The following is a 27,321-nucleotide window of genomic DNA, read 5'->3' as shown; positions in this document are numbered from 1 at the left end:
CCAAAACAAACATCACTTTGAAATTTAAAAGATACTACAGCGGACAAGTAAATGGTAAAAGAAAAATGTTTACATTAGAATTACATAAATAAAATAAAATCAATATATGACATATGAATTGCTGCTGGAGTTCACCAAATGCTACTTATTTAAGAAGCAATACTAAGACCAACAATGTTCAAAGGGGGAAAACAACATAGAAAAAGGAAAAGACTTTTAAAACTCCCTCCTTCCCTCACATCCCCATGTAATTAGAAGAAAATAAAAAAGTCATTAAAATACCAAATTAGAACAATTATAGTACACTAGCCACCCCACCTCCACCGGTACCAGTCCACAGATATACTAAGATACAAAATTAAAGAATCACCAACACACATCACTACTTCAACTCCGACACGAGAGGGGAGGACCATTGTTACCAGCTGTTGCAGGCACACCACATCTCTCCAACAACTTCCCTTTTGCTGCCAGCTTCTCTTTTAAGGGAATTCAGTCATTCAAACAATTATTGCTCCCTTAATCAATCTGTTTTATCCTTAATTGTATGCCTATCCCCTTCCGAGCTTCTAGATGTGCCTGTTTTTCCCCCATCGCCACCTAGTTCGAATAAGTGAACCAGTGGAGTAGCATTTTCTTTTATCAAAACATATTTACAGTTTGGTTTTACCCGGAACTACCAGCAACCTCTGCAGCTCTCTGTCTCATCATCTCCATCACAGCAGCCCTTCGCCGTGAATCAGACTGTTGCTGAAGCCTCTTCAAATGGTCCTTAAGATCTCTGTATTAATTAACAAATTTAATGTTATCAGATTTCACTTTAAATCCATGAGCACAAACAGAGAAAGAAGCATAGCATATGACTCTTCAAGAAGGTTAGAGACTTGTGCGTGTACCTGCAACGAGGTACATGGCATTCGGATTCTTTGCATGCTCGTGCATGAAGTTGCAGCAGATACCACATTTTCTTACAAAGTACACAGCCACCAGAAGCACGTGTTTTGCATTGGATACCATGGCGGAAAAGCCCCTTCACTTTACGACAATTTGGGTATTGGCAGTGCGCGGAACGACATTGTGATGCATGCACCAAAAGGTCAAGCATTTTCCTAAGCTGCAAATGCCAAGAAACAATCATATTAGAATAACACATTTGGAATCAGCCATATTTGGACGCAGACAGTCACTTATTTTTCCAACAATCTATTTGCCAAATCGGAAGGAAAAATAATATATATATTTAGGTAACATAAATACTTCAATGCGAGTTAGCATTTAACATATTGGATATTCAAGTGCAGAGGGCTAATAGAATCTCATAATATCCAATTAGAGAGTTGTTTAGTCAAACATTACCAGGTCTTTTAGGTTCAATAAGCCCCAAGAAAGAATAAAAAGGGGTCTTGATACAAGCTATCGTCAGATATAAACCATTGCTGTTCTCTTAACTATATAATATAGTATGCCATAAATACCACATGCATGCTTGTATGTTTAAATGGCATTTAGCCAATTAACCACACCCAACGAATCATTGCGAAGACAAAAAACGAATACAGAGTTCAAAAATTTTAAGTAAAAAATACCTGCAGAACCCGTAGTTGCCGAGCCTCTTTATTCTGTGCATCACGTTCAGCCATGGATGGATGGTTTGTTAACTTATGAGGGTGATCAATACCCCCATCCCTTTGGAAACATGCATTGCACACATCGAAATCAGGGCAAACTTCACAGCGCCAGCCTTGACCAGTTTCAATGTCCAGATGACATACGTTACAGGTTGTCACAAATGCAGGAGCAGTTGGATTGTGAAGATGATACAGGACCATCATCGAGGAATGTTTAGCCCGTCTTAGGGTATCATACTGATAATGGTTCCCTTGACAAAGACTCAAAAATGCCTGCCTAGTATCAAAAAATTCACTCTCAAGAATTTCATCTTTATCCTTTGTATCAGTAGGTACATCAGTAATTTCAACCTGCAATTTTCCAAAATAAAAAACCGAGTTGGAAAAAGATAAGACAGGTTTGCATAGCAACAAACAAAATTCTGGAAGTAAAATTATGGCTAGTACTCTGAGAAACTTACAGGATAGAATACATGTTTTTCCCTCTGATTAATGGGATGTCTCTCTCTTTCTTCACGTTTCTGCTCTACTTCATAGCACCTGTGAAAGTACAAAGAAGAAGACGTTAGAACACAGTCCTATCAGATGAAACAAGAATAGATGAAGATAGTAATGGGAGAGAAGATCAAAGACAGGAATTGCATCAATCAGGCTTCTAACCAGGGGAAAAGGAATACAACAACGCGAATAGGGTAGCAATCTTACTTATCACAAATTTGAAAGTTTTTGCACTGGTTGCAGACCCAGCGGGATCCAGATACCATTAGAATACAACAATGACTGCAACAATGCTGCAAGTGAACCATGATAAAATCCTCCTTCATCGGGGAAATGGTCTCACCAAGCTGAAGTGAATCAAGAAAAGAGAAAAGGAAAAGCATAAAATAACCAATTAAATCCTTGGATCATTACAAGAAAAATCCAAGATAGCAAGAATGTTAATTTATCACATCTAGTAGCTTTGAACAGGAGCAAAACAAGAGCTAAAAGATTAGGAAGAAACGAAATTACTTTATGCATCAGTAGCAGATCTTTGGAGGCGTTAGCAGAGAGATCAGACTGACCAGAGGCTTTTAAAGCCCTTTTTGTTATGGTCTTTTTCGTTGTTCCTTTTCTGTTCAGCTTTCTGCCATCTTCTTCTTGACGAAGCTGATTGATTAGATCTTCAGCAGCCCCAGGCCAGTAATCACCATCAAAATATGGCAGCCTAGCAGCTGTCACCTTGGCCTTACATTCACCGGCGTATACAAAGAAATGATCATATAAATTAGTAAGATCAACTACAATTTTTTCCTTGGCAGCTTTCCTTAATATCGATAAATACCTGAAACAGCATCACACATATTAGGGAGATTATTCGACCGTGTCATTATAAAATTATAACTTCAGATGCAGATTAAGGAATTAAGAAGAGAAATTTCTTGAATACTATTTGCATTACCATTCTCGCAATTTATCTGATTTAGGTGTCTTTTGAATTTCTGGATGACAATACAAGATATAATCTTCACCCTTTAGTGGAGGGCAAGCCCATATATAGCAACTTGTAAAACCACGCTTCTTGCAGTATTCAAGGTATCCAATCTGGAAAATAAAGGATTAGAATCCGATACCACAGACAATGATCTCAATTAAATAGAATTCAGGAGAAGCTTAGACTTACAAGAATTTCATGGTAAACAAATGTACGGAGGGCCTCTCCAGTAACTGCTTTAACCTCAGGCCGGAAATACTTGACTGAATCTAGGTATGACAGATAAACACGGCGTTGATTTGGGAATGCACATTCTGATCCAAATTCTTGAACATACATGCCAAACAAGCATACTTCTACCCCTTCTATCTTCTGAAACAACAAAACTACCTGAAAGAGAAAATCATAAATTATTAGCATTTCATAATTAGAATTTAAGTCCCAATCCAAACAAACAAGCATGGATTACACTTTATCAATCCCAAAAAAAGAAAGCACACAGACAGAAAAACATGTGTTTAAGCTTAATCTATACCCTTCACACCTTTGATTTATATGGAAATTCTGGTGGGTAGTTCTCTTCTTGAAAAATTTCAAGAAACCGTGGCTTCACTTCCAGCTTTTTGTCAACTGATGAAACAACTCTAATTACAAGTGCCTCAGCCCCAGGAACCTGGAAATATCGATGAAGCAACAAATGAGTTTATTACCTACAGCAGCAGAACTCCATCTAGAGGACTAGCATGTGACTTCAAAAGAATGAAAAAGAAATCAACAGGAATGCCAAGAAGAAACTCCATAATATAAGCCAAAGGAATCTGAAATTTAAACCCCATCCTATGATTGATAAGCTTTGGAAATATCAATGAGAAAAGAACAAAAAAGAAACCAAGAATACCAAGAAGAAATTCCATATACAGAAAATTGTTAATTGGCCAAAGCCAAAGGAATGGGAAGTTTATGCTAAGTCATATGAATGATAAGCTTTGGAGCTTTGGAGCTTTGGAGCTAAATGACCTATAACTAGATAAATTGGGTAGCAAATATTAAACACCAACCAAAGCTACCGGTCTTCAAACATAAATTAGGACAGATACAACTACTCCATTCTTCAATGTTCTCCTCAGCATAAACAAACTCACTCCAAGCAACATGCTAAATCACAAGCAAAAGGGCTTTAACTTAGCTATCCCTACAGTTTTTGTTACTTCAATAAATTTCCAGAAACAAGGAAACTTACTTGAATATTACTTTTCATTCTCACTTTTGTTTTTCTTGTGTATGTGTGCACAAATTTGTAACATATCAAACATCTTTCAGCAACAAAAAAGTCAAAAAGGACAAACATGTGTAACATAGAATCAAGCGTCAGCAAGAGATCATGATCCATTAATCACCTCATCATAACTTTTTCCTTGAACCCTTGCCCTCTCTTGTCTTTCCTGTTTCAGTCTCCTAAATAATCGCTGCTCTATGTGGTCACTAAGGATTGTTCTTGGCAAATCTTTGGCCCCAAGGACAGCACTCTGAGGTAAGGGCTTTCGCTCTCCTCTTTCGACCTCAGTTATATAGCAATTGGGGCAAGTATATTCAGCTTGCCCACCGTCATTCCTTCGACCATTAAATAAAGCACAAATTTGATGCTGCCAAGCCTCACATTTGTCACATTGAACCCACTGCACAATTTTATGAAGACAGAAAAATGAAAATGCAACTTCTAGGGATGATCATTTGAAGATAATTGCACAAAATGCAAGCATTCTACACACCCATTCTTCAGTCTCTTCATCATTCTTCTTCTTCTCAAGCCTTCCTTTTGGAATGGCAGTTCCATCAACAATAATGGTATCTCCACGAGCCTCATTATGACATGGAATACAAAAGTAATGTCGTGTATCACCAGCTCCCATTGTGTAGTACATTGCATTCCGCTTAATGCGAGCACCACAAGTGCTACAATAGATAGGTGGTGGTTCAAAAGTAAGTTTCTCAACTGCACATAATTGACAGGAGTTCTCACTCATTGAGTGCTCCATTGCTTGGTTCTTTTCAGCCTTTGATTTACTCTGAAAAAAGAAAAGAACTACCCTCAATACATTTTTCGTCACCAAGTCCAGCTTCTGGTTTCGAAAGCTAGCACATATTACCTCCTATGATTTATCAATGATCTACAACCAAAAAAAAAAAAAAAGCTTCAAACAAATCATTACACCACAAATGAAGTGTACCTGGCCAACCCATTGTCTGAGACCTTTAATATGCTCCCTAACTTGCTCAGGGGTGAACAATTCAGTCAGTGATACCCCCTTTATTTTTGGTTTCCCAGACTTAGTTCCAGATGCATTTTCAGAAGACTGTGTTGTATTTTCTTGATCAGCAGAGTCAGGCTCCTTCTCAATCTTAACATTTTCTTGCTTAGGCAGGCCAGAAAAGTCATCACATGTAATAGGTTTTCCATCAGCCTTTGGTTTGCAAATGTCATCTCCATCATCCTTCATCTCAATAACAGCAGGACTACCTTTAGCAGAACTCAATGTGACTTCTGCCTTTACTTCCATAGGCTCAGGTTTAACTTGCATACACCTGTCACCATGTTCGTAGTCTTGGTGTTTGATATCTTTAGATATATGAGGTTCAGTAACAGCAGAACCTGATACTGCAGGACCTTCACTTTCAGCTATGGCAGACTGAGAAAAATGCTCTATCTTCATGCGTTTTAGTGAAGGTTGTATGTCTACAGAAGTATCAATTGCTGTAGTTGTAGAAGTCGTTTTAGCTGAAATATCTCCAGAATCATATGTTCTAGTAGACCTACTACTCAAAGGTGGCAAACCAGAAGTGGAGTTTAGACAAGCACGGGCCTTTTGAGACTGCACATAATTGTTAACAGAAACACAAACAGGGCAAGCTGTATTTGTACAAGTCTTGTGATGACGAATCAATATCTTGGAGTGATGGCAACGAGGATATGAGCATTGAGATGATTGACACAAATCCATATGACTCAACAACTTTCGGACAGTAAAACAATTACCATCACACTTGCCCTCGGAGGCTTTACACCTACGAGCATGACGCAAAAACAAAAGCCACCTCACTTGATTTCTGACCTGCCGATCATGGCTCCCATTTCCAGATCTAGAGATGGCAACCCTTGAATTTGATTGATCCAATGAGCTTCTAGGAACAACCATTGGACTAATAGAAGATGCATCTGCAGATAAATTGTTACGCTGAGCTTCATCCTGCACAGATATTCTCTGGCGGAAATCCTCTTGGACATTCTGATCATGTGACATATCCCCAGGCATTTGAACCTGAACTTGAGAATGAGGGTGCCACTGACACCGCACAGCTGATTCTAGCTGGGATCCAGCTGAAAGTTTATAATCATTATGAGACTCTGAATTCAGTTGGTGTTGATGCAGTATCTGTGTCATTTGTTGAGAATTCTGTGGCAGAGACAAATGCATATCCTGCTGATTAGAGAGCTCTTCAGTATGGTTCTTCTGCAACTCAGGCTGAAATTTTTCAGAAGGTTGTTGATGTAAAATCTCATCACGGTGTTCCACTCCAGATTCATGCTTAACTTGACTCCCTATATCAGATATCAGCTGAGACGGACTATAATCACTATTGCTCAGCAAATTCTGATGCTGCAGGTTTTGCTGCTTCTGCTGATGTTGTGAAATCTTCTGTTGTTGGAACTGATGGGGCTGCTGCTGAAATTGTTGATTAGACTGAAGGATATTATCTATTGAAGAAATGGGAATTTGGAAATTCATCTTTTCAAGCTGATCCAGTGACTGAGGGTTCGGATGGGCAGCCGATTGCACACCATGTAACTTCGACTGGTTGCTTGTCAAAGAAGAATTTGTTCTGGACATAGACTGCAAATTAACTGGGTTCAAATTCTGAGAGTTGGCCATTGATCCAACAGATGTTACAGTACCATACACATTTCCAGAACCAAAAGAATCAGCATTGTTCATACCATATCCATGACCTGAGAAAAAGAATTGTTTTCTATGAGGCAACTTGTATATCCAATAATAACTACATATTCACATTCATTATTACTAGGAAATATAGAGGCAGAGAGACAAAGTCAATATGCTACCTTGCACTAAGGGTCGCTGATGTTGATCAAAGTGTTGTTGCAAAGGTTTAGATGAATTAGTATAAGGTGTTGCAGTCTGAGATCCCCCAGAAGCCCCCAGTTCATTAACAATTTGCATATTATTTCCCATCATCCCTAATGCACCACTTAGTGACCCATTAGGAAACCCAAAATTTTTCTGCTGCAAGCCAGACCTGATGCCACTGCCCATTTGGCTACCAATGGTCTGCAAAATACGACTGTTTTGACCACCAATGTGTTGCTTCTGCTGCTGTGGCTGAGAGACCATAGTTGAATCAACAGTTGAAAGCCCACCAACATTATTAGGAGGTTGATTATTCATGTAAGACTGATTATTAATGCTACTGTTATTGTTATTACTATTAAATCCTGGAGTGGGAATCATTTGGCTAGTCATTCTCGGGACACCAATCGATGACATCCCACCGGAAGCAATGGGAAAATTTGCAGGCGACTGTTGATACCCATTAGATATATTTCCTACAAAAAGTACCATTCTATTAGCATCAGCAGGAAATACTATTTAACTTTAAAAGATAAGGTTCAGATTCACCTTCAGATCTACTGAAAGAGCCACTACTCATGCCACCAGTTGGCAACAGATTTCCTGTATTCACAGTCGTAGGAGCTATGCTTGCATTGACAGCAATCATAGGAGTATCTATAGAAGATGCAACCATGCTAGGATTGCCACTGTGCGACATACCCGGGGTCGGTATCATGGTACCAACTGCTGCTGATGCCGAATTAACAAGCTGTGGATGTCGTTGGTTGTGTACATTTCTGCTACCCTTTATTAGAATCTGTAAACGTTGCTCTAAAGTATTCAAATTTGCATAGTCCTCCTAGAAAAACAATTTCAAGCATTAGAAATAAAGAGGAAAGAAGGTTGTAGCATAAAATTCATCAAAAGAATGCAAAGTAATGTGCTTCTATAGCATGGAAGAAAATAAAGAAATGAGAAATATAAATGAGGAAAAATAAAGGAAGAATACAGCTAAACTAATTAACCTTTGTACGAGCGATCTTAAATAGACCTTCTTCCAACCGTCTCGCAAAATCCCGAAACTTCATCATTGATGCCTCAGTAATAGGATGCTGGTTCCGCAATTTTAGAATCTCAGTGCTGACAGACATGAGATTGATAGTAGTAGCATTAGGTATCAATAGTGATCTCTATACATACATACAATAACAAGACAATTCTAAGACGGAATTGCCTAATCTCTATATATAGATTGATCACAGAAGAAACTACCTAGCGATAATGATTATATAAGAATCAATGACAGCGAAGATGATTATCTAAGACTCAGCAGCTAGCTACACACAAGCATCACAAACATGCACAATTGTACATGCAAACACACATGCATACAGAAAAGAAAATGATGGAATGAAATAAGCAAAAAAGCTTCAGTTCATGCTAAATAGCATTCAGACAGTATTGAGTCAGCATCTAATGCACCTTCTATTCCAAATTACTCTATAAAGTTTAAATTAAATCAATCAGCAGATGCAGACATTTCATAAAACAAGGTAAACAATACTACTTATAGAAAATCTTACATCTTTCCTCGCATAAATTCACGTATTCTCATGAGGTCCGTGTCCATATTCAACGTATTATGAGGACCTCCAGTGCCAACAACACCAGAAACACCCACACCTCCAGCAACACCTAAATTCTGCATCTGGGAAGGCTGGAGAGGGTTCTCATTTTGCTGGGGCAATCCCCCTTGATTAGGTACCTGTCCTGATATCTGTCCTGACATATGTGCCTGCACATTCATTTCTATGCTTATTCCTTCTTCGTTTTTGCCTTGTTTTAGTAAGAATCACAACTAGGAACAACTGCATAACTTATTCCACACTCTTGCCGTACAATACAACCATCCACCACCACTCATGCTTCCTTCTTTGTTTCCCTTGTTAAATTATCACTTCAAATACATCAGTGTCACGGCATTCTCTATATATTATGCGCCCTGCTTATATCTTTCAGTAAAATTGAATAAATTAACTCATAATCCAATGATTGAAGCTCAAATGCAAAAAATTTAATTGTTTAACAAATCGAAACCAGAATTCACTAAATTGGATGGAATTATGGGAATTACGATCAATGAAGCAAGACAAAACCCAATTTGAAATTCAAAGATAAAACAGGATACTAATTAGTGAATTTAACACTAAGAAAATCAATAACCCTAAGTAATAAATGAAAAGAACATTACTTTCCTAAATAATTGAAGGAGATAATGAAAACCCTAAAAACAAACCTGAAGAAAAAAATGAAAAAATGAAAGCAGAAACAAAAGTAGCTTCGATCAGAGCTTCGAGACTTCCTATAGTAAGACCGGGCGACGACGGCGATCGGGAAATAGAAAAGGCAAGAGAAAGGAGTCGGCGAAACACTGCAAGAATCACACGTGCGAAGGGGAATTGACACGAGCGTACGTTGCCAAGAGACAGTATGAGACGGAGACTAGAAGAAGACGACGAAGAAAAGGGGGCGAATCGAATTAAATTTCCAGGGATTGGGGTTTGCAAATAGAGGGCTTCAATTTGGGGATTTTGTGGGTCTGTTTTTTTTTTTGTTAATTTTTAATTTTTACGCTCTGGGAAAAATATAAATATTAAGTAAATATTTCTTCGATAAACGATGATTTTCTTTTTAATTTTGTTTCGGCCTTGGGACTTCTCTTTTTCGATCTTTAAGTTTTCTAGTAGTAAATATTCCCTTAATAACGTTGCAAATCTCATAATGGACTTAACAATTCTTTTTCTTCACTTACAAAATGCAGAAAATAATTAAAATTTATCACGGAGTTTTTTAATTTAAAATAATAAAAACAAATAAAATTTAAGTTCTGTTTTCTTGTATCTTTTTATTATTGCCAATTTGACTTAACTACAAAATTAATCCTAAAGTATACTTTTTCGACTTAGGTACCTAAAGTATCTTTGATAAAAAAAATGATACCTAGCATTTTAAAAAAAAACTTTCATAGTAGTAAATATTATTTTGATATTATTAAGATGCCAATAAAATTAGTTTAGTAGTAAATATTATTTTGATATTATTGAGATGCCAATAAAATTAGTTTAACTTTATAAATACATATATAGGCATCGTTTGATTTTCCGCTTGTTTTCTTTGTTGTGTCCATCAATGAAGCCAAATATGGATACTTGAAGAGACCAGGCAACTCGTGATATAGGAGATAAGGCAAACAAGTGTCATATATGAACTTTTAAAGGCAAAGAGATGTTATCCCGCAATACATAGCTCCAAATGTATGTGCCAAACATGTATTATTGAAAAATGAATAGTCCGGGTAATATGACATAGAAGATGTGCAAATATATGAAGATCCAGTAAAACATACGACGACATTGGCATATATTTATGCAAAATAAGGGCTTGAGGCCAAAAAGAAAAGAAATGGATACATAGATGTATCGCCACTGCCGGCAGAAAAACACCGAAAGGCAGGGCTCAAAGAACATTCAACAACCTAACCATCTTTGCTCAGTCCCACTGTATATCAATACAACAAATAAAATATCTATTGAATTTTCTTTACAGTGGAATCTGCCGGCTAAGGCAGCCAAGGACCAAGCAAAAAAAAAAAAACTAACCAAATTAGTTATATGTTGAAGGCCGCGGCTTCCGCGGAATGTAAAATGAGTTACTGTAATCGATTGGTGTATGCATGAGAAGATTCCATCTGTCAAACACAATTCGGCCCCCACGCCCCATTCTTCCATGAAATTTATAGGGTGGTGTAGAGGCACCGTTTTTTGTTGAAGAATCAGATGGGGGTACAATGTTTGCAGCTGCCAGCTTATCCGGAACTAGTGGTTTTGTGAACAACAAAACTGGCTCAAGAGGATCCTGCATTAACCATACCGAAAAGAAAACCCAAGAGACAACCCACACTTGGAAACATGAGACTGTAACTCATGATCGAGTTAAATAAAGGCTTATACGAAATGCATATCTAAAATATAGTCAAGCCCAGCACGAAAATCAGAAAACCGAGTCTACAAACATCTGTTCTAGAATGTCTACTTAAATGGTTATGATATGACAACGCAAAATAGAGCAATTTTGTTTGGGAATTGCATGATGGAGTAGGAAAAACAGAGCATGTCGATTTGATGAGACATACCAGTTTATGTAGCCATCCATGCAACAAATGTCGCCGCCGGAACTCTTGCTTAACGCTTGCAGTAGGAGCCATGCCTACATTAGAATCTGTTAGAGGTGGATTCTGAACTGCAGCAGGTCGTGTACGTGGACGGCTGTTTGCAAGGTCATCCGAGTCCATAAACTCATCTTCACTAGAAGCAAACTTGCTAGATATTGGTGGAAATCCAGGAAGCGTAATATCTTCGAGGAGTTCAGTTTCGTGCTGAAAATTCATTAAGAATCCAATGCCATCCAAAATCAATTTTCAATTATATTAAATTGCATTTTCTAGAGCAAATTAAAATTTATTTAAAAAAGGATCAAAACCTACACAATGAACAGATGCATTGCAGTAAGACGCCACCTATCCTTTTTTAAACAATGGAGGCATCACAAGTTAAGAGACTAGCCACTGGGAGAACTCTTTATTGAGAAAAAATGGCATATGGCAATGGAAATCTCTTCGAAAAACCGCTCTCTTTCAAAAAGTACCAACAGAGCCTAAAACAGGGGAGACTACCTGTGCTATCCTATAATTAAGGATATTCTCATAGAGGCTCAACATCATCAGGCAGATTTATTACAAATTTCATCCTATTTTAATTTTATTTTCCCTCTATTTAGGTCAAATTAGAGGCTTCGGACGACAATCTTCATGTTTACCAGAACAGACCCAACAATTTAAATACTCCATTCACTATCCATTGGTTTTAATTCTTTCAAATAGATTAAAGACAATTAAAATCAAGGCATGAATAATAAATAATAACTATCATCGGTTATTGCTTAAATGCTTACAAAAGATTAAAGTTGATTAAAACGCATTCCTGGAAACTATAAGAGAAAAGAGAAGCAAATAATAAAATAAATTGTAAGTATACCTTGTACTTCATTTGGATCCTCTGAAGACTAACTTCACATTCCAGAACATCTCTCTTCTTCTCCTCTCTCTGCATTCAATAACAACCCAAGGCATTATTGCTTCAGATGCATTCATAAGACTTTATTAGCAATCAATATGCCTGAAATTGACTGAGGATGAGAACCTTAATCAAAGCCTCAAGTAAGGTCTTGGCTTGATCTAGGTTGCGCCTGACCTGAGAGAAGTCAGGTACAAAAGGAAAAATTAATTTGAAAAACGATTGATGATAAAAAATGCATGAATACAATAAAAAAGAGAGTAGAATATTTACAATCCAAAACAACGTTAAGAGTAGCATATTTACAGTCCAAAACAATGTCAAAATAAAAACCAACACATTGCGGTCTTGAATTGACTCGAGCATATCTCCGTAATTACTCTTACTTTTGTCATCATGTTCAAGAATAGAAATTAAAAGTAAAAACAGATTTTAGTTCAACACTTGCAGGTGTTTAACACTTTCTACTGATGTAGAAAAACTTGTGGATAACCAAAAATTAAAAAAAATTCCATCCTTTCTAATGGCCTTTAAAGAAATGCAATACATAAAACTGTGTTTTTGCATGATGCAAGATCTAAGCAGTCGCAAAGCTAGGAGTATAGTTAACACGGGAGGTGGAAGGGCTTGAAGGGTGCATATATATTATGGAAATAAAGATTCAAAAGTAAATTAACTATTAGCAAAAACTTATTAAATATTCTCATTTAACTTTCATAAATATATTTAAAAATATAAATATAAAATTTTAATATAGAAAAAGTTTCAAAGGTCTTGAGCTGGATAGAGTTTTGAACAAGCCTTTTTTTTTTTTTTTTTTTGCTATTCAAGCTTGTCTTGATTCAAAAATAAATTAGTATGAAAATACTAAATTTAAACATCATAGATGACATTGATATTGTGAACTATATCTAAATTTCTTATAATCAAATAAAATATCAACTTTTGACCATCGTAATTAATGCTGTAGCATATGTAAAGTTCTAATAGGATTAAAATTTTAATGTTAAAAAAATTACTTTTTGTAACTAAAACAATAAAAATAAATATAGAATTATTTCATATTACAAAAGAAAAAAAAAAGATTGCATACAATAAAAGAAAGTAAAATACAAAGTTTATATTAGATATTGTAATGATTTAACTCTCTTTTTTCTCTTTTATGAACATATAATGAAAACCATTAAAGCAGTAACTAACGAAAAGGTAACAGGGATAATTAAGCTAATAACAAGAATAGGTTTAAATTAAATGTGTGACTGAATTCACTATATCAAATTACAATATTTATAAAAATTAAAAATTTGGAGGGGCCAGTGCATAATTTTACCATTAGTTTCTATAACAATACTATTAGAACAAAAAATTTGTAAATATCTTTGTTGGGGGGAGGGCTGGGGTCCCACCAGGCCCTGTGGATTTGCCCCCGGCTCTATGCTAAGTAAGACAACAATTTTGCTGACCATGAAAGTATTGTTTCACATAGTGTTCTCATGAATGTACACTGAAATGGACAGTAATTATGTTCAAAAATTAAAAGAAATGGACAGTAATTGTTCTCACCTGGCGAAGCTTTTCAAACGACTGCACATTGTTTTCCCTCCTTTGCATCTAAACAAAAGATGGCACAAACTTCAGGTATTTAAAGTACAAAACTTTAAATAAAACCATATCTAAGGTTTACAACCAAAGTGGAAAACAAACCCTTCTTGTGTGAAGTCTGTGAGCTTTTTCCCTTGGCCTAAAGACATTGTAGGGGTTGTTATCATTAACTGGCGGAGGAGGCTGCACAACAAGGGAAAAGAATATAAATGCTACTTTCATTAACCAATCTGTATTGTATGGTTGAAACATCTTAATTCAGATAAAATTTAAAATGAAACAAAGACTATGGCATGCTAAAAAGCACAAGGAATGATTGCGGATACTTCTAAATGGTCAGATTGCCCCAAAAAGTTATTGTTAATAAAAATTAGGGATAAATCCCAAAACTATACATGAACTTTGGACTAATATGCAATTGTATACATGGACTTTGATTTTGTGCAATTTCATACATGAAATTTTGATTTGATTCAGTTCTCGTAAATTATTAACACAATTATTGATATAACATCCTTTTATGTTTATATATTGTGTATGTAAATAATTATATTTATCCAATATAAAAATAGATTGATGTATTTATTTCTTTAAATGTGTATGATTAAATCAAAATTAAAGTTTCAAGTATACATTTGAACCATAATCAGAGTTTCACGTGTATAACTGCACCAAACTAAAGTTCATATATACATCAAAAATGAATATATGTTGCATGTATTCATGGAACAATCACCATATGGTATAAGTGATAAAGCCAACCTGCAAGCGGCGTAAAATAGGCTTCTGCCACCGTTCACGCTGAAAAAAGAAAAGAAAAAGACAGAAACACAAAAATATTCTTGTTATTACATAAACAATAATTCAAGAAGTCATCACAAGCACTCCAGGAGTACAAGGCAAGCTATCATATTAGGATAACAATTCGAATTATGTAACAGTCACACTGCACTGATATCAGAGTAAGCAATCTAGCTTCACAAGCCAAATTTTAATTAGTTATTTAGATACTTCTGAACACCATGAAAACCCAAATAGGCTTCTTCATTCACAAAGATTCTGAATCTCGTACAAGTCCTTAAAACATCTAGATATGACATTTGTTCCTTACCTTTTCTTTCCAATAATTATAAACCGCCTGAAAGACTCCATATTTGATGGATTGAGATTGCAAGGCCTAACAATTAAAGCAAACCAGGAAATTAGATTAAGCATAAGGTTACATTTCACTCCAAATGATTCAACAAATTAGATTATCGATTAAAATAACAAATCCAGAGGCAAGAAAAATGAACATGTTACTAAATAATATTTAGTTTTTGGAGGTAAGAAATAGAGTAAAAGTTTAACATCTTAAGTGCAATAATATCTCTTTATCTTGCATCAAAGTTTTTAAGACAAACGAAAGTAGGGAAGTCAGAATTACAAAAAGAAACTAAAAGAAAAAAAAAAGATTCTAGGGCTTCAAACCAGCTGGTTTTGGAAATAATATATAAACATATAACGGTAGACTCTAGGGCATCAACCATCATTACATCAGAGGACAGATAACTCTATTAAGAGAAACATGAGTTATTTTTACACTAATTGAATAGTAATATTTATAAAGGTCATTGAACCTATAATTAGACAAACATTTTAAGTTGAAGGAAACTCCTAAGGATATGAAATGTAAAAAAGAAAAAAAAATTAAAAAAACGAAAGAAGAAAAACATCAACTTGGAGAGCATCCGCATAATCAAAACCAATATTCACCTCAATGGCAGCATCCATCGTCAACAACACAGGAATTGGTGAAACAAGAGTAGGTGTTATAACTCCAGCTCTTTCACGAGCTTTATGATCCAACACCTCCAACTTAAAAAGAAGACTCTCCAACCTGCATTATAAAGCAGAACTGCAGAAGTGATTAAGCAGTTATGCAAGTAACACACTTGAACTAGTTTGAGCTTGTATAAAATATGACAACATTTAGGGTGGATCTGCCAAAGACCATGAGAACGCTTGTCCTCTGTCTGGGTTCCATCTAATAGCAATATCATTTTTGAAAATATAACAAGGTAGTAAATAGGCTCTTGTTGGCTACAAAGAAATTATGCTTGCTTCAAGCAGGTATAGGCATATATGATTAAAGTGACAAAAAAAACAAACACTGTCAAAATGCACATTCATGCTAAGGAGCTGATAGATATTTATTGTTCATAAAATGGTTCAAGCAAGTGAATATGCAATCTCTGTTAAAAAAGCTAGATTCATGCAATTAAAACAACACTGAGTATAAAAATTCACAGAAGCCCACAGAAATAAGATCCCTTACGAATTTTAAATCGCATAAAACAAATTCTGAGAACTTTTTTAGAGGTTCATAGATTGAAATAAGAAAAGCTACATAAGCTTCTTTATGCTCACATTCAGACAGTTGTAACAGTCTAGAATGCTGCCCACTATCTTCAAACTCAAGGGTAAAGAAAAGAAGGCAAAAGAAAAGAGAGCAAATTAAATAATCTTAATAGAAATATCAGGTGAATAACTGAAAAAAGAAAAAGAAAGGAATTTCTGAAGGAACAATGTATTACTCAAACACGTCTACTTGAACAGAAAAAATGCAATAGTATAATCAAGGTTTAAGCAATTACTTTTCAGGTGCAAGAATCTTCTTATCTTTGTTGTAGTCTTGAAGCCAATCTTCATCCTCATTATCTAGATCATACTCAACAAACTCTCCAATCTCAGCCCGGGCTGCAAATAATAGAACAGAGTTTCAGAATGCTAATACCAACTGAATTATCACTAGAAAATAACCATCCAAATTAGCTTTTAAGTCTCAATAAAGGAATCTATCCGGTTCCACAAACCTCCCCTTGCTCGCAAATAGGATGTGGGTTGAAAGAACGTGCGAGAATAATCTCTTTCATAAGTATCCACAACAACAAACTGAGGTGTAGGTATTTCAGGAGCCAGTTTCTTGGTAGCAAGTGGTGGCACCTAAAAAAAATTACATCTACTTCAATAAACAAATATTTTACTATCACAAAGGGCCTCTAGGAGAACTAATAACCTAGAAGCATAGATACATGTGAAATTACAAATAGCACAAGTCATCCTTAAGAAGTCTGCTTATTAGCATGCTGTTATTAAAAATTGCCCAAAGTCATACATCTATGCCAACACTTTTGGTTGGTTGAAATAATAAATCAGTCAGTAAAACAAGTTGTGTACCCAATTCTCTGGAATAGACGCCTTCTTTAGCAATACAATTTATACTTCCAATTAATCTAATTTCATCGTCTTTGCACACATTCCTTGAGACTGTACATCTACCTATAAACTTATTAAATTCCTTGAGATTTGGTCGGTAGGTACTTTTTCTGCTTGCTTTTTGCTTTCGGAAGCAAAACAATAAAATTGCATGTTTGGAAGAAATGCAAATAATACTTTTGAAGGATTATATTTATTACTTTCTAGATAGCAAAATGTATAGTTCTACTATATAAACCAATTATTTCACAATTACAGTAACATATTACTTTCTTGTCCATTTCAAGATTGATCATGAATTGTTCTTTACCTTCTGCTTTTGCCTTCTAGCAACTTTTTAAGAAGTAAATATCAAGTAGCAAAAGCATCAACCAAAAAAAGCCAGAGCCTTCAAGTAAGGTGCAAAGTCATACTGAAGTTCTAGAACAAAATATCCTCAACTGTTGCAAAGCCCTAATTTCTATTAGCAAACTATGTTTATATGCAAATGCAAATGTCATAATTTAAAACCAAATTCCATTCGCATAAGTAATAATTTAAAACCCCCTGATTTTGCTTCACTTTAAGATTACAAATTGCAAGTGAATTTGAAGTATGAAATCAAATGATTCAACAAAAATAGCCTTAAAGGATAATGCCAAGTCACAGTTAAGTTTTTGAGCTATGAAAAGCAAGGGAGTGAAAAGGGTACCTCGGTTTCAACTTCGACAGCAGCAAGACGGAGCATTTGAGAGTTGCGAGTAGCGGAAGTTGGAGTGTCATCGTCTTCAAAGTCTTTGACTGACTTAACAATCGGTAGCTTTTTGTGTATGTCCAATGGGCGTGGCCTAAACGATAGCCTACTCATTTTTTGTTCTTCCTTTTTCTTTCACCTCACAGCGCACTCTCAATCGGTTCAGTTATTCCACATCGAAACCAACACACTAATTAAAAAGATAACAAAGCGAAAATCCACTTAACAATTCAAATTCAAAATAAGAAAAGGGGGAAATTTAGCACTTGCATTTTCATGCACTGGTTCACACTGAAAGCAAACGAAACTGTAGGCAGAGCAATCATTGGTAACAACGGAATTGAGAAACAGGAGATTGCAAAATGGAGAGGCTTACATTGACAAGGGAGAGATGAAACGGGAGATTTCTAGGGTTTCGTTGCTGCTGCTGCTGCTGGGGCAGGGATGCTGCAATCTCTTAGATTGTTTGTAGCAACCCAAACCATACAATAAAAGCAAAGGGAAACGAATTCGACTTGAGAACAAAAATTTGGGGATTAGGGATTTGTTTTGATTGGAATTTGTTAACGTAAAAATGGCACTGGCTAGGGTTTCATATATTGAGTTTTTTAGCAGAAATGAGAAATAGAAATAAATAAATATTTTTTTTAAATTGATGGGTTGGAAGTTGGAAGACTTGAAAGGGAAAGAAGGAGATGGTTCGAATTGCTTGTAGATGGTTGTTGTTTGGGCCATTTAATTTTTTGGGACTGATAATAGCCCATGCTCAATTTAGCCTTCCGATTTAAGTTTTTATTTTATTATCCATTTATTGTTTTAATTAATGCCTATCCAAATTTATGTTCTTTTATCTATATACATTATACATAAAGTCACTAAACTATTAGTAAATTTGTATTTTAATTATTTAATTAAAAAAATTATAAAAAAATCATTGAACTATTCAAAAGTTTTTGTTAATTTTTTTTAGTTTGACTGGTGAGCTTCAAGTGACAATTTGATAATCGGTACAGTGGAGCAATATACATCGACGAGTAGAAAAACATATCTTAGATCCAAGTTGATCTGACGGTCAATGTTGGAAATCGAAGAATAAAATTTTTTGAATTTTGGTTCATAAATTTGATGTTCAAAGTTGTTTTATGAAAAAATTTAAACAGTAAAAAAGAAATGAAATGAGAGCTTTTGATTGGTGCAGTCAGTGCGAATGGAGAATGTCATACAACAACGACTTTAGCAATCTAATAACTTAATAAAAACTTTCAAATAATTCAATAATCATTTTATAACTATTTTAAGTTGAATGTCCAAAACGTAAACATACTAATAATTAGTGACTTTTGATGTAATTTACCCTAGTAATTAATGAACATTCACTCTCTTATATTATTTTTTGTATTCCACAATTATATTTGATATTTGATTATGACATGCACATCCAAAAACACAAGGGCAAATTATACTAGTAGCTACTCAATTATTATTATTTCTTAGGTTATCTAATTATGGAAAGTTACAAAATGGATACTCAATTATTAATAAAATTTATTATTGGTTATCCAGCTATAAAAATTTACAAACAGGTCACCTAATTATTCAATTTTGTCTTTTTTGGTTACTGGCTAACTAATGGTGGCAACTATAAAAATCGACATAACACTTTAACTTTCAACATTTAGACATAGTTTCAAATTAGTATTGATTCTAAAAATCTAACCCTCAACATTTATACATTAGATAATTTGGTATTTTTTGCAGTTTTATTTTTCTTTGTGACCCTTTCACTTAAAAAGTTAAAAAAAAATTTGTGAGTTAAATTTGATTGAAAATATTCAAAAAATGGAAACACCCAAAAATCAAAGATAATAATTTTCATCATTTCTCAGTCTTTTAAAATTAGCTCTCAATGTCAGAAAGAAAAGTAAAATTGTAAAAAGGACCAAATTACACAATATATAAATGTTGAAGGTCAAAATTTTTAGAATAGAAACTAAATTGACTTAATTTATAAATTTTTAGGGTTAAAGTTACTATTATGAAAATTTTGAAAGCTGTTCCAGTGACCAAAAAGACAAAATTAAATATTTGGGTGATCATTTTGTAACTTTTCATAGTTGGGTAACCAAAAAGAAAATTTACAAATAGTTAGATGACCAGTGCTGTAGTTTACCCTTGTATTTCTTTGGGCCGTATTTTAATTAATTTTCTATTAGGACTAATAATATTGGGGCTAGCGGCCCATGGACACCAAAGCCAGACTCGCGGTTTTATATTTTGTTTTTCTACGAATGGAAAATTTTGGTGCTTAAGATGGGATGGGATGGGAGTTTCGATTCGTACTAAGCAGGGTAGCTTAAAACGCCGAAGCTGATTCTTTTTTCCCATTCGTTCGTTCGTTCGCTCATTCATTCATTTTGTTTTTCTATTGCAGGTGACAATTTAGTGATTTACATCACAAACCTGTTGCTCGCTTGTTCGAAATTTGACAAGTTTAAGAAAGAAACAAGAAAGCTGCTCCATACTTCTCGTAAAAACTTCGTTATGGTAATCTTGCTGGTGTTTTTTTTTTTGGATGGATATAAATTGTTTTTGTATATCTGTGTATTGTCTCTTTTATCTTGTTGGTTTCGTGTGAAATTTGTTTATGTTTTGATTGAAATTGGAGATGACTTTTGATTATTTATTTGAATTACTGAAGCAATGATTAATCCATCGAGGAAGAGAAAACATGGGTCTCTTATGAAAAATAAAGTCAACATAAATCTTGAAGGAACTTTGAACATGTTTTGCCCGATTTAGGTGTGGTTTGCATGGTGTTTGAAGAAGTTTCTAAGTTCTAATTGTTTGGTGTTGGTGGTTTCGCTATATAATTTCCGAAGTGTTTTTGGAGTTCCATTTTCTTTTTGTAATATTTTTTCTTTACTTTCCAATTTGCATTCCACATGTTTGATAAATTAACAAAAGAAAAAGATCATTTCCTACACCATTGAAGTTTTTAAAACTTATTTTTCAACTCCATTTTTCTATTACTGAAATGGGCTTTCTGTCAAAAAGAAAATTACCCATTTCTTTGTTTCTCTGGAAGTTAAGTAACATAACTTTGATAGTTTATGTGATGAAAAATCCCGTTAGAGTATTTAGTATTATGCTAAAGGTCTTATGTTTTTCAAAAGTATATATATAAACGGGGTCTTTTACCTGTTGGACAGGTTTTTGACCAATTCAACTTTTGCCCGGTTCTTACATGACTTATAACCGTGTCTAAAACCTAATCTTAAGTCAATGTAAGATTGGTGGAAACAGTGGAATTTCAATGAAATCAGAGATCTGAGACATTATAATGTATGCATGTGAATATTCATTTGTGTATTCATACACTTAATATATATTAAAATTCTAGAGGTGCAACTTTATTAATGCTGGTGATTCTTGCGTCATATTTAATGATGTATCTTGTTAAATTACATGATATTTTAGCAATGCATGGTAGGATTATGCTGTTAGGTTAAGTTTATCTTTTCTGATCAATATCAAAAGAAAAAAAAAAAAAAACTCATCTAAAGAGGAAATTTAAAATTGGAACTCTAGAAGTTCTTTTGCTTTCTACTCGTGACATTTTTCATCCGAATTCTGTTAATTTATTCAAATTATTAAGTTTGGTTTAAATGGACTGCCTGACATATCTGCAGTTGAATTTGCTGTTTATGATTTATTTCCTTAAATATATATGTTTTCAATATTAGCCTTATTACTTATAGCTAAGGAGTAAGGACCCTGTTTACGGAATTTGTTTTTGAGTATTGATTGTGATGAAATGCTTGAGATTGGAAGATAGAAAATATGCAAAAAAAGCGGCTCCTCATATGTTCTTTCAGCTACGAAACAGAGTTCAAAACATTGGACAAATCATTCCAAAAGATGTCAGAACTCAGAACATAGCAGACATTTGTAAGTGTGATTTATGTTTCATTTTATGAGAGATGATCACTATGCACATACTAATTTTGCTTATACTACTTGTTTCACTGTTGAAGTTAGGACTAAGATTTCAAATGAACAAATTATCCCCTGATATTTGGTATTGTGGCAAGGATTATGCTTAGAACAGAAACATTTATGCTGTCTTTGTAGTTTAATTTATTTGTTATTGTGAAAATAATATATACAGTGTAACCTGCTGCCATTAGCTAGATGTTTTTTTACTGCTCATAAAAAAATCTGTGATGGTCTAATACTGGCTTGCATTTGTGTGGTAGATATCTGAGTGATACTACAACAATGAATTCACTTTAATGAAAACTTTTAAAAGCTTATGTTCACTAGCCAAAAACCAGATGGTGTTTGCTTTGTAGATGCCGCAGCTAAGAAACTATCTTTCTTTTAACATACAGATGACTAATTACGTATCTGACAAAAGGTTACAGTTGCGACCCTAGAACTATAGTCTCTACTTAATTGCGATTTCTTCTTTTTGTACAGCTGAAGTATTATGATTGGGTAAATTTTATTTACACAATTAAAAATAAAAAAAGCAAAAGTATGCATAAACTGATTCAGACATTTTGTGCAGGTATACGTATCTGTTTCGTAAAAAGCAATGAACAGCACTTTTCACGAATCTTTATTTTGGTTTCTATTGATTGTTCCAACACCCGTGAGCCACTCAACAACTTCCTGGATAGTTGGCCTCTTGAAAGGATTCTGGTTGATGCACAGGCAGGCCACATCCAACACCTGCAGCATCTCTTCATCAGAACCTTTTCCTTTCAGGAGTGGATCGAAGACTTCATCTTGCTTGCCCTCGCTCCTCAATCTCTGCACCCAGGACACCAACTCTCTTGATGTTTTGGCCTAGACATATCAACAGGCCTTTTGCCAGTGAGCAGCTCAAGCATGACAACCCCAAAACTGTATACATCCCCTCTCAAAGTGGCTACCCATGCTTGCCCATATTCTGGAGGAATATAACCCAAAGTACCAACAAGCTCAGTTGTAACATGAGTGTGATAAGGAAGAATCAGCCGTGACAATCCAAAATCTGCAACATGTGCCTCAAACTTGTCATCAAGAAGGATATTGCTCGACTTGATGTCTCGGTGAACAATGTGTGGCTCGCATATCTGATGCATGTAAGCCAATCCATTACTTGCTCCCCTAGCAATCTTCAGTCGAGTTTGCCAATCTAACTGGGATGGACCATTCTCTTTCTCATGTAACCAGTAGTCTAAACTTCCATTCTCCATATAGGAATATATTAATAGCCGAAACCCTTCGTGTACACAATAACCTTGCAGGGACACCAGGTTTTCATGTTGAGCTGTTGATAGTACTTCTACCTCAGCTTTGAATTCCCTCTCCATCAGGCCGAAATCTCCCGAGAGCTTCTTAACTGCAAGTTTGGTCCCATCTGCTAATATTGCTTTGTAAACCAAACCAAAACCCCCGCAGCCAATGATGTTTTCTTGGTTGAAATTGTCAGTTGCTTTCAAGAGTTCAAATATGGTGAGATCCTTGACTTCGTTGGTTTTGTTCGGGAACAGCATAACAAGGCTAGCATCCTTGTCAGTCTGCGGATGAACTCCAGAATAAGAGTTGCAGGAAAGTGTATCTAGCTCAATCTTGTCGGTGTCTCCTCCTGGAATAATCCTTCTCTTGGACAGTATCCACAATGCTAGAACAGTAATAACCAAACCAGTACCGGAACAGATTCCAAGTACAAGCCCAATGATAAGTTTTGTGTTTAAGCGGTTTGGCAGAGTGGGAGAATGAGCAGCTCCCCGTGCATTGGGGCAAATGCGCTGCACAATTGAACCACACAGACCTGGGTTGCCTTCAAAACTGGAGCTGGTAAAAGTATCAAACTGACCTCCAGATGGTATTGGTCCCTGAAGATTGTTATATGCCACACTGAATGACGACAAAAAGTACAGACCTCTTAATGATTCAGGAATTTGGCCAGAAAGCCGATTGCCAGACAGATCCAACTTTTCCAAGTTTGTGAGATTTGATAATTCTTCTGGAATACTGCCAGAAAAGTCATTCTGGCTGAGATCTAACACATGAAGAAATCTCAATTGGCCAATCGCCTCAGGGATGTTGCCACTGAGGTTGTTGTTTCTCAGATAAATAGCCGGTGGAAGGCTGGAGAGTTGGTTATACAGCTGCTGACTGGTGGCATTATTAGGCATAACAAACACTGGGAGCTCCAGGTAACTTCTATCTACTTGATTATTGGACTCTTGCGTTGCCAGTGCCCACAGGCTTGTCAGTTCCTTGGGAAACTCTCCTGATATTAAGTTAGCAGACAAGTCTATGTAAAAAAGGTTTGATAGGCTGCCCAACCAACTAGGAATTAAACCACTGATTCTATTTTGGGACAGGTCTAGCACCTCTAGATTCTTCAGCTTAGCTAGCCATCTGGGGACTTGACCAGTGAAGTTGCAACCTCCTAGGGCCAAAATCTGAAGATTTTGAAAGCCTTCTCCTATTATATTTTCATCATTGGGTATTGCTTCATTCATGAAGTTCTTAGTGAGGATGAGAGTAGTAAGGTTCTTGACTTCCTTCAAAATCCTTATTGCCCCGGTAATATTGGTTAGTTTATTAGTAGAAATTGAAAGGAATGATAAAGATCGCAGAGCAAGTATGGCCGGTGATATCTTTCCCTCTAGCTGGTTACTAGCCAATCTTACAGCAGTTAATGACTTGCAAGAATAAAGACTTAAAGGCAAGGTACCTGTAAAGTTATTGTTGCCAAGATCAAGAGTGTTAAGGCGTTGCAGGGTGGAGAAATTGAAGGCTGAGAGGTCTCCTTCTAGATGGTTAACCCGCAAGTTCAAAGTGACAAGATTGGTGCAGCTCATGAGAGATGGTGGCAGATAACCAGTGAAGTTGTTGATGTGAAGCAGCAGCTGTTCCAACTTGGAAAGCTGGCCTATGTCTTTCGGGATGGGGCCTTCAAATTCATTGGAAAAAAGCTCAAGGATGGTGAGCTTGTCGAGTTGGACAATGGCATCTCGGATCCCCCCAGAAAAGTGATTGAGCGGTAAGGATAGTTGCTCGAGTGAGCTAACACTGTAAATATCAGCAGGAAGTGTCCCGGACAGATTATTAAAACCTGCACGAAAGATCTGCAGCTTGGAACACTTGTCAAGTCCAGTGGGAATTTTGCCATCAAGTTTGTTGTAAGACAAATCCAAGATTGTGAGGGAAGTATTGATGCAGATCCAGGACGGAACCTGGCCTGTTAAGGTATTGTTGCTCACATTGAAAATAGTCAAATTCACTGCTTGAAGAACAGAATTGGATCGGATGGTCCCTGAGAAGTGGTTGCTGGATAAATCCAGAGTCTGGATAGGGCTGAGGCTGTTGTTATAATCTGAAATGAAATCCAGAGGCAGTTCCCCATAGAGACTGTTGTAGCTGAGATCAAGAACTTGAAGGTGATTGAGGGAAGAAAAAAACCCGGGGGGGAGAAATCCAGTGAACCGATTATGGGAAAAATTAAGATGGGTTAAAAGTGTGAGGTTTAAAAGAGATGTTGACAGATGACCAGTAAGGCCTCTAGAGGGTAGCCACAGCCGACTGACTCGACCAGAATCTGGACCATCACAACCTACTCCTTCCCAAAAGCAACAGTCTGTAGTGGTAGTCCAATTCAAGGGAGATGAAGATGGTGCTGTTATGTTGGAATGAAAGGCCAAGAGAAAAACCCTATCGTTTTGATCACAGGCTGCTTGAGAAGGAGAGGCAAAGAAGAAAGACTGTAAAAGTAATAAAAGAAGATTCAGGAGCAAATGAAGCATGGAAAAAGCTGTTGGTCTTGAAGCTGAAGCACTACGAGAGGTCTCTTTGTCATCAATCATCATAGGAAACAAGTAAGAAGAAGAACAAGAAGAAGACGTGAGGAAGAGAAAAAGTGGCCCAAGTACATCATTATTTGGTTTTGCTTAAGCTTGTACAAGATGGAAGTTTGCAGTAAACATCGCATTGACCTCAACTACAGAAAGAGAAAGAGTGCATTTCCTGAGTGACGTTTTAGTTGTTTATTATAATTATATTATATTGTTATAATGGTCAGTCTTAACAAGAAAAAAGAGAAGGCAAAGGGGCTTTGTTGGGGTGTTATTATTGTTTATGATGAAAAATAAGAATTCCCAGTGAAGCGTTTACTTTTGGGGCGGCTAGCACTGGATTGTGCCATTTTGGTGGTGGTGGTGGTGGACTTTTTCCAAGATAATGATTGATTGATGACCAATGGCTCAAAGCGTGTGGGTAAGTCTTTACATCTGTATATTTGTATCATCTGTTTATATCGTATAATTATAAGTTTATATATTAATAATTCATACTGTATAAATTTTAATGTATTCACATATTTATATTCTATTCATGTTTTTTTCTTTAAAAAAAAAAAGATTGATTGATGACCAAACATATATTAGTGTTTGTTAATTTTTTTGTATTGTATGATCTTTTCGAATCTAAAATTGCAGATGTGTGCAAAGATTAGAGTTACATATGATATACCTAAAAGCTCCTTTCTAAAGCAAAAACAGGTTCTCCTCTTATCCTTTTTACCTTACAAGTTTGTAAATTTGGTGAAAATTTTGTTTCTTTTATCCTAGTGCTTTTTGTGCTGTGGCATTTCTATATGCTAGTGATTGATAAATATTAGAAGTAGCTTTGTGTCCATTATTTTTGGGTCTAAGGTAAGATCAAGTTTTGGTCTATTTCAAAATCTTATTTCATTTTGAAATAATATTAAAAATAAAAAGTTTAATTTTTTATTAATATTTAAATTAAAGATTATTACATTTAAATAAAATATATTTTTCTTATTAAACACAAATTCCCATCAGCATAAATTTATGAAAAAGCTTTATTCAAAATTCGACTTGTATAAATTAAATATAGCAGGTTGGTTAAAAATACGCGACCCATAAATAAACTTTTAGGAGACTTTTTTGAGAGAGTGGTGTTGGCCTTGCTTTGTCATGATAGCTAAGTTGCTCATGTCTTCTCTTTAAATTTTAATTGCTAAAATTGCTGTCTTTCAACAAGCACCCTTCGTTTTATTGTAGTTTATTCAAATCCCATCATGTCAATTTGTTAAAAAAAAAAAAACCAGCAAGAATCATCAAAACCCCTTTTAATTTTTATTATTGTCACTCTCTTTTTTTTTATTCTAAACTTATATTCAGATGGCAAAATTTATTCCAAGTTTATTAGAGATTTAACACGTATTTTTTAGTAGAGTTATATCTCGATAAATTATATATGTTGAATTTATTAATTTACAAATTTTGATTTGACGGATTTTTAGTGTTATATATCTTCACTAAGTATATATAAGATTCAAGTAGAT

The 27,321-nt window shown here is 35.4% G+C and overlaps 3 protein-coding genes across 6 annotated transcripts; all 3 read right to left on the bottom strand.

The window, feature by feature from the left end:
- Window positions 1-55: 55 nt before the first annotated feature.
- On the bottom strand, window positions 56-9,867 carry LOC107925130 (histone acetyltransferase HAC1). 4 transcript variants are annotated; one of them, XM_041079408.1, is made up of 18 exons: window positions 9,526-9,867; window positions 8,813-9,241; window positions 8,255-8,369; window positions 7,797-8,088; window positions 7,223-7,723; window positions 5,331-7,108; window positions 4,872-5,168; window positions 4,500-4,778; window positions 3,647-3,775; window positions 3,292-3,492; window positions 3,070-3,212; window positions 2,640-2,952; window positions 2,334-2,473; window positions 2,090-2,168; window positions 1,587-1,979; window positions 897-1,114; window positions 671-781; window positions 56-579 (listed from the first exon to the last, which is right to left on the bottom strand). In XM_041079408.1, exons 2-18 carry the CDS (start codon window positions 9,034-9,036, stop codon window positions 570-572), a joined length of 5,223 nt encoding a protein of 1,740 aa, XP_040935342.1. In that variant the 5' UTR covers window positions 9,037-9,241; window positions 9,526-9,867; the 3' UTR covers window positions 56-569. The 4 variants fall into 4 exon arrangements, with proteins under 4 accessions (XP_040935342.1, XP_040935343.1, XP_016711189.2 ...); XM_041079409.1 differs by having other exon boundaries at window positions 8,813-9,171; XM_016855700.2 differs by having other exon boundaries at window positions 56-781; window positions 9,526-9,865.
- A 758-nt stretch (window positions 9,868-10,625) lies between these two features.
- LOC107925297 (uncharacterized) lies at window positions 10,626-18,625 on the bottom strand. Its single transcript, XM_016855948.2, has 13 exons — window positions 18,331-18,625; window positions 17,913-18,144; window positions 16,819-16,948; window positions 16,600-16,702; window positions 15,719-15,842; window positions 15,075-15,140; window positions 14,726-14,764; window positions 14,066-14,146; window positions 13,925-13,972; window positions 12,488-12,538; window positions 12,323-12,391; window positions 11,422-11,664; window positions 10,626-11,144 (listed from the first exon to the last, which is right to left on the bottom strand). The coding sequence occupies exons 2-13, from the start codon at window positions 18,066-18,068 to the stop codon at window positions 10,893-10,895; spliced, it is 1,362 nt and encodes a 453-aa protein (XP_016711437.2). The 5' UTR covers window positions 18,069-18,144; window positions 18,331-18,625; the 3' UTR covers window positions 10,626-10,892.
- A 3,691-nt stretch (window positions 18,626-22,316) lies between these two features.
- On the bottom strand, window positions 22,317-26,387 carry LOC107925193 (tyrosine-sulfated glycopeptide receptor 1). Its single transcript, XM_016855799.2, is given in 2 exon segments — window positions 22,317-22,798; window positions 22,801-26,387. Coding segments are annotated over 2 exon segments (3,255 nt in total). The 5' UTR covers window positions 25,823-26,387; the 3' UTR covers window positions 22,317-22,565.
- Between the last annotated feature and the right edge of the window lie 934 nt (window positions 26,388-27,321).

The sequence above is a fragment of the Gossypium hirsutum genome, chromosome A10 (genome assembly GCF_007990345.1).
Source record: "Gossypium hirsutum isolate 1008001.06 chromosome A10, Gossypium_hirsutum_v2.1, whole genome shotgun sequence".
NCBI classification, from domain to species: Eukaryota; Viridiplantae; Streptophyta; class Magnoliopsida; order Malvales; family Malvaceae; genus Gossypium; species Gossypium hirsutum.
The sequence above is the reverse complement of the archived record's forward strand: the minus strand, read 5'-3'. Positions and strand labels throughout refer to the sequence as shown.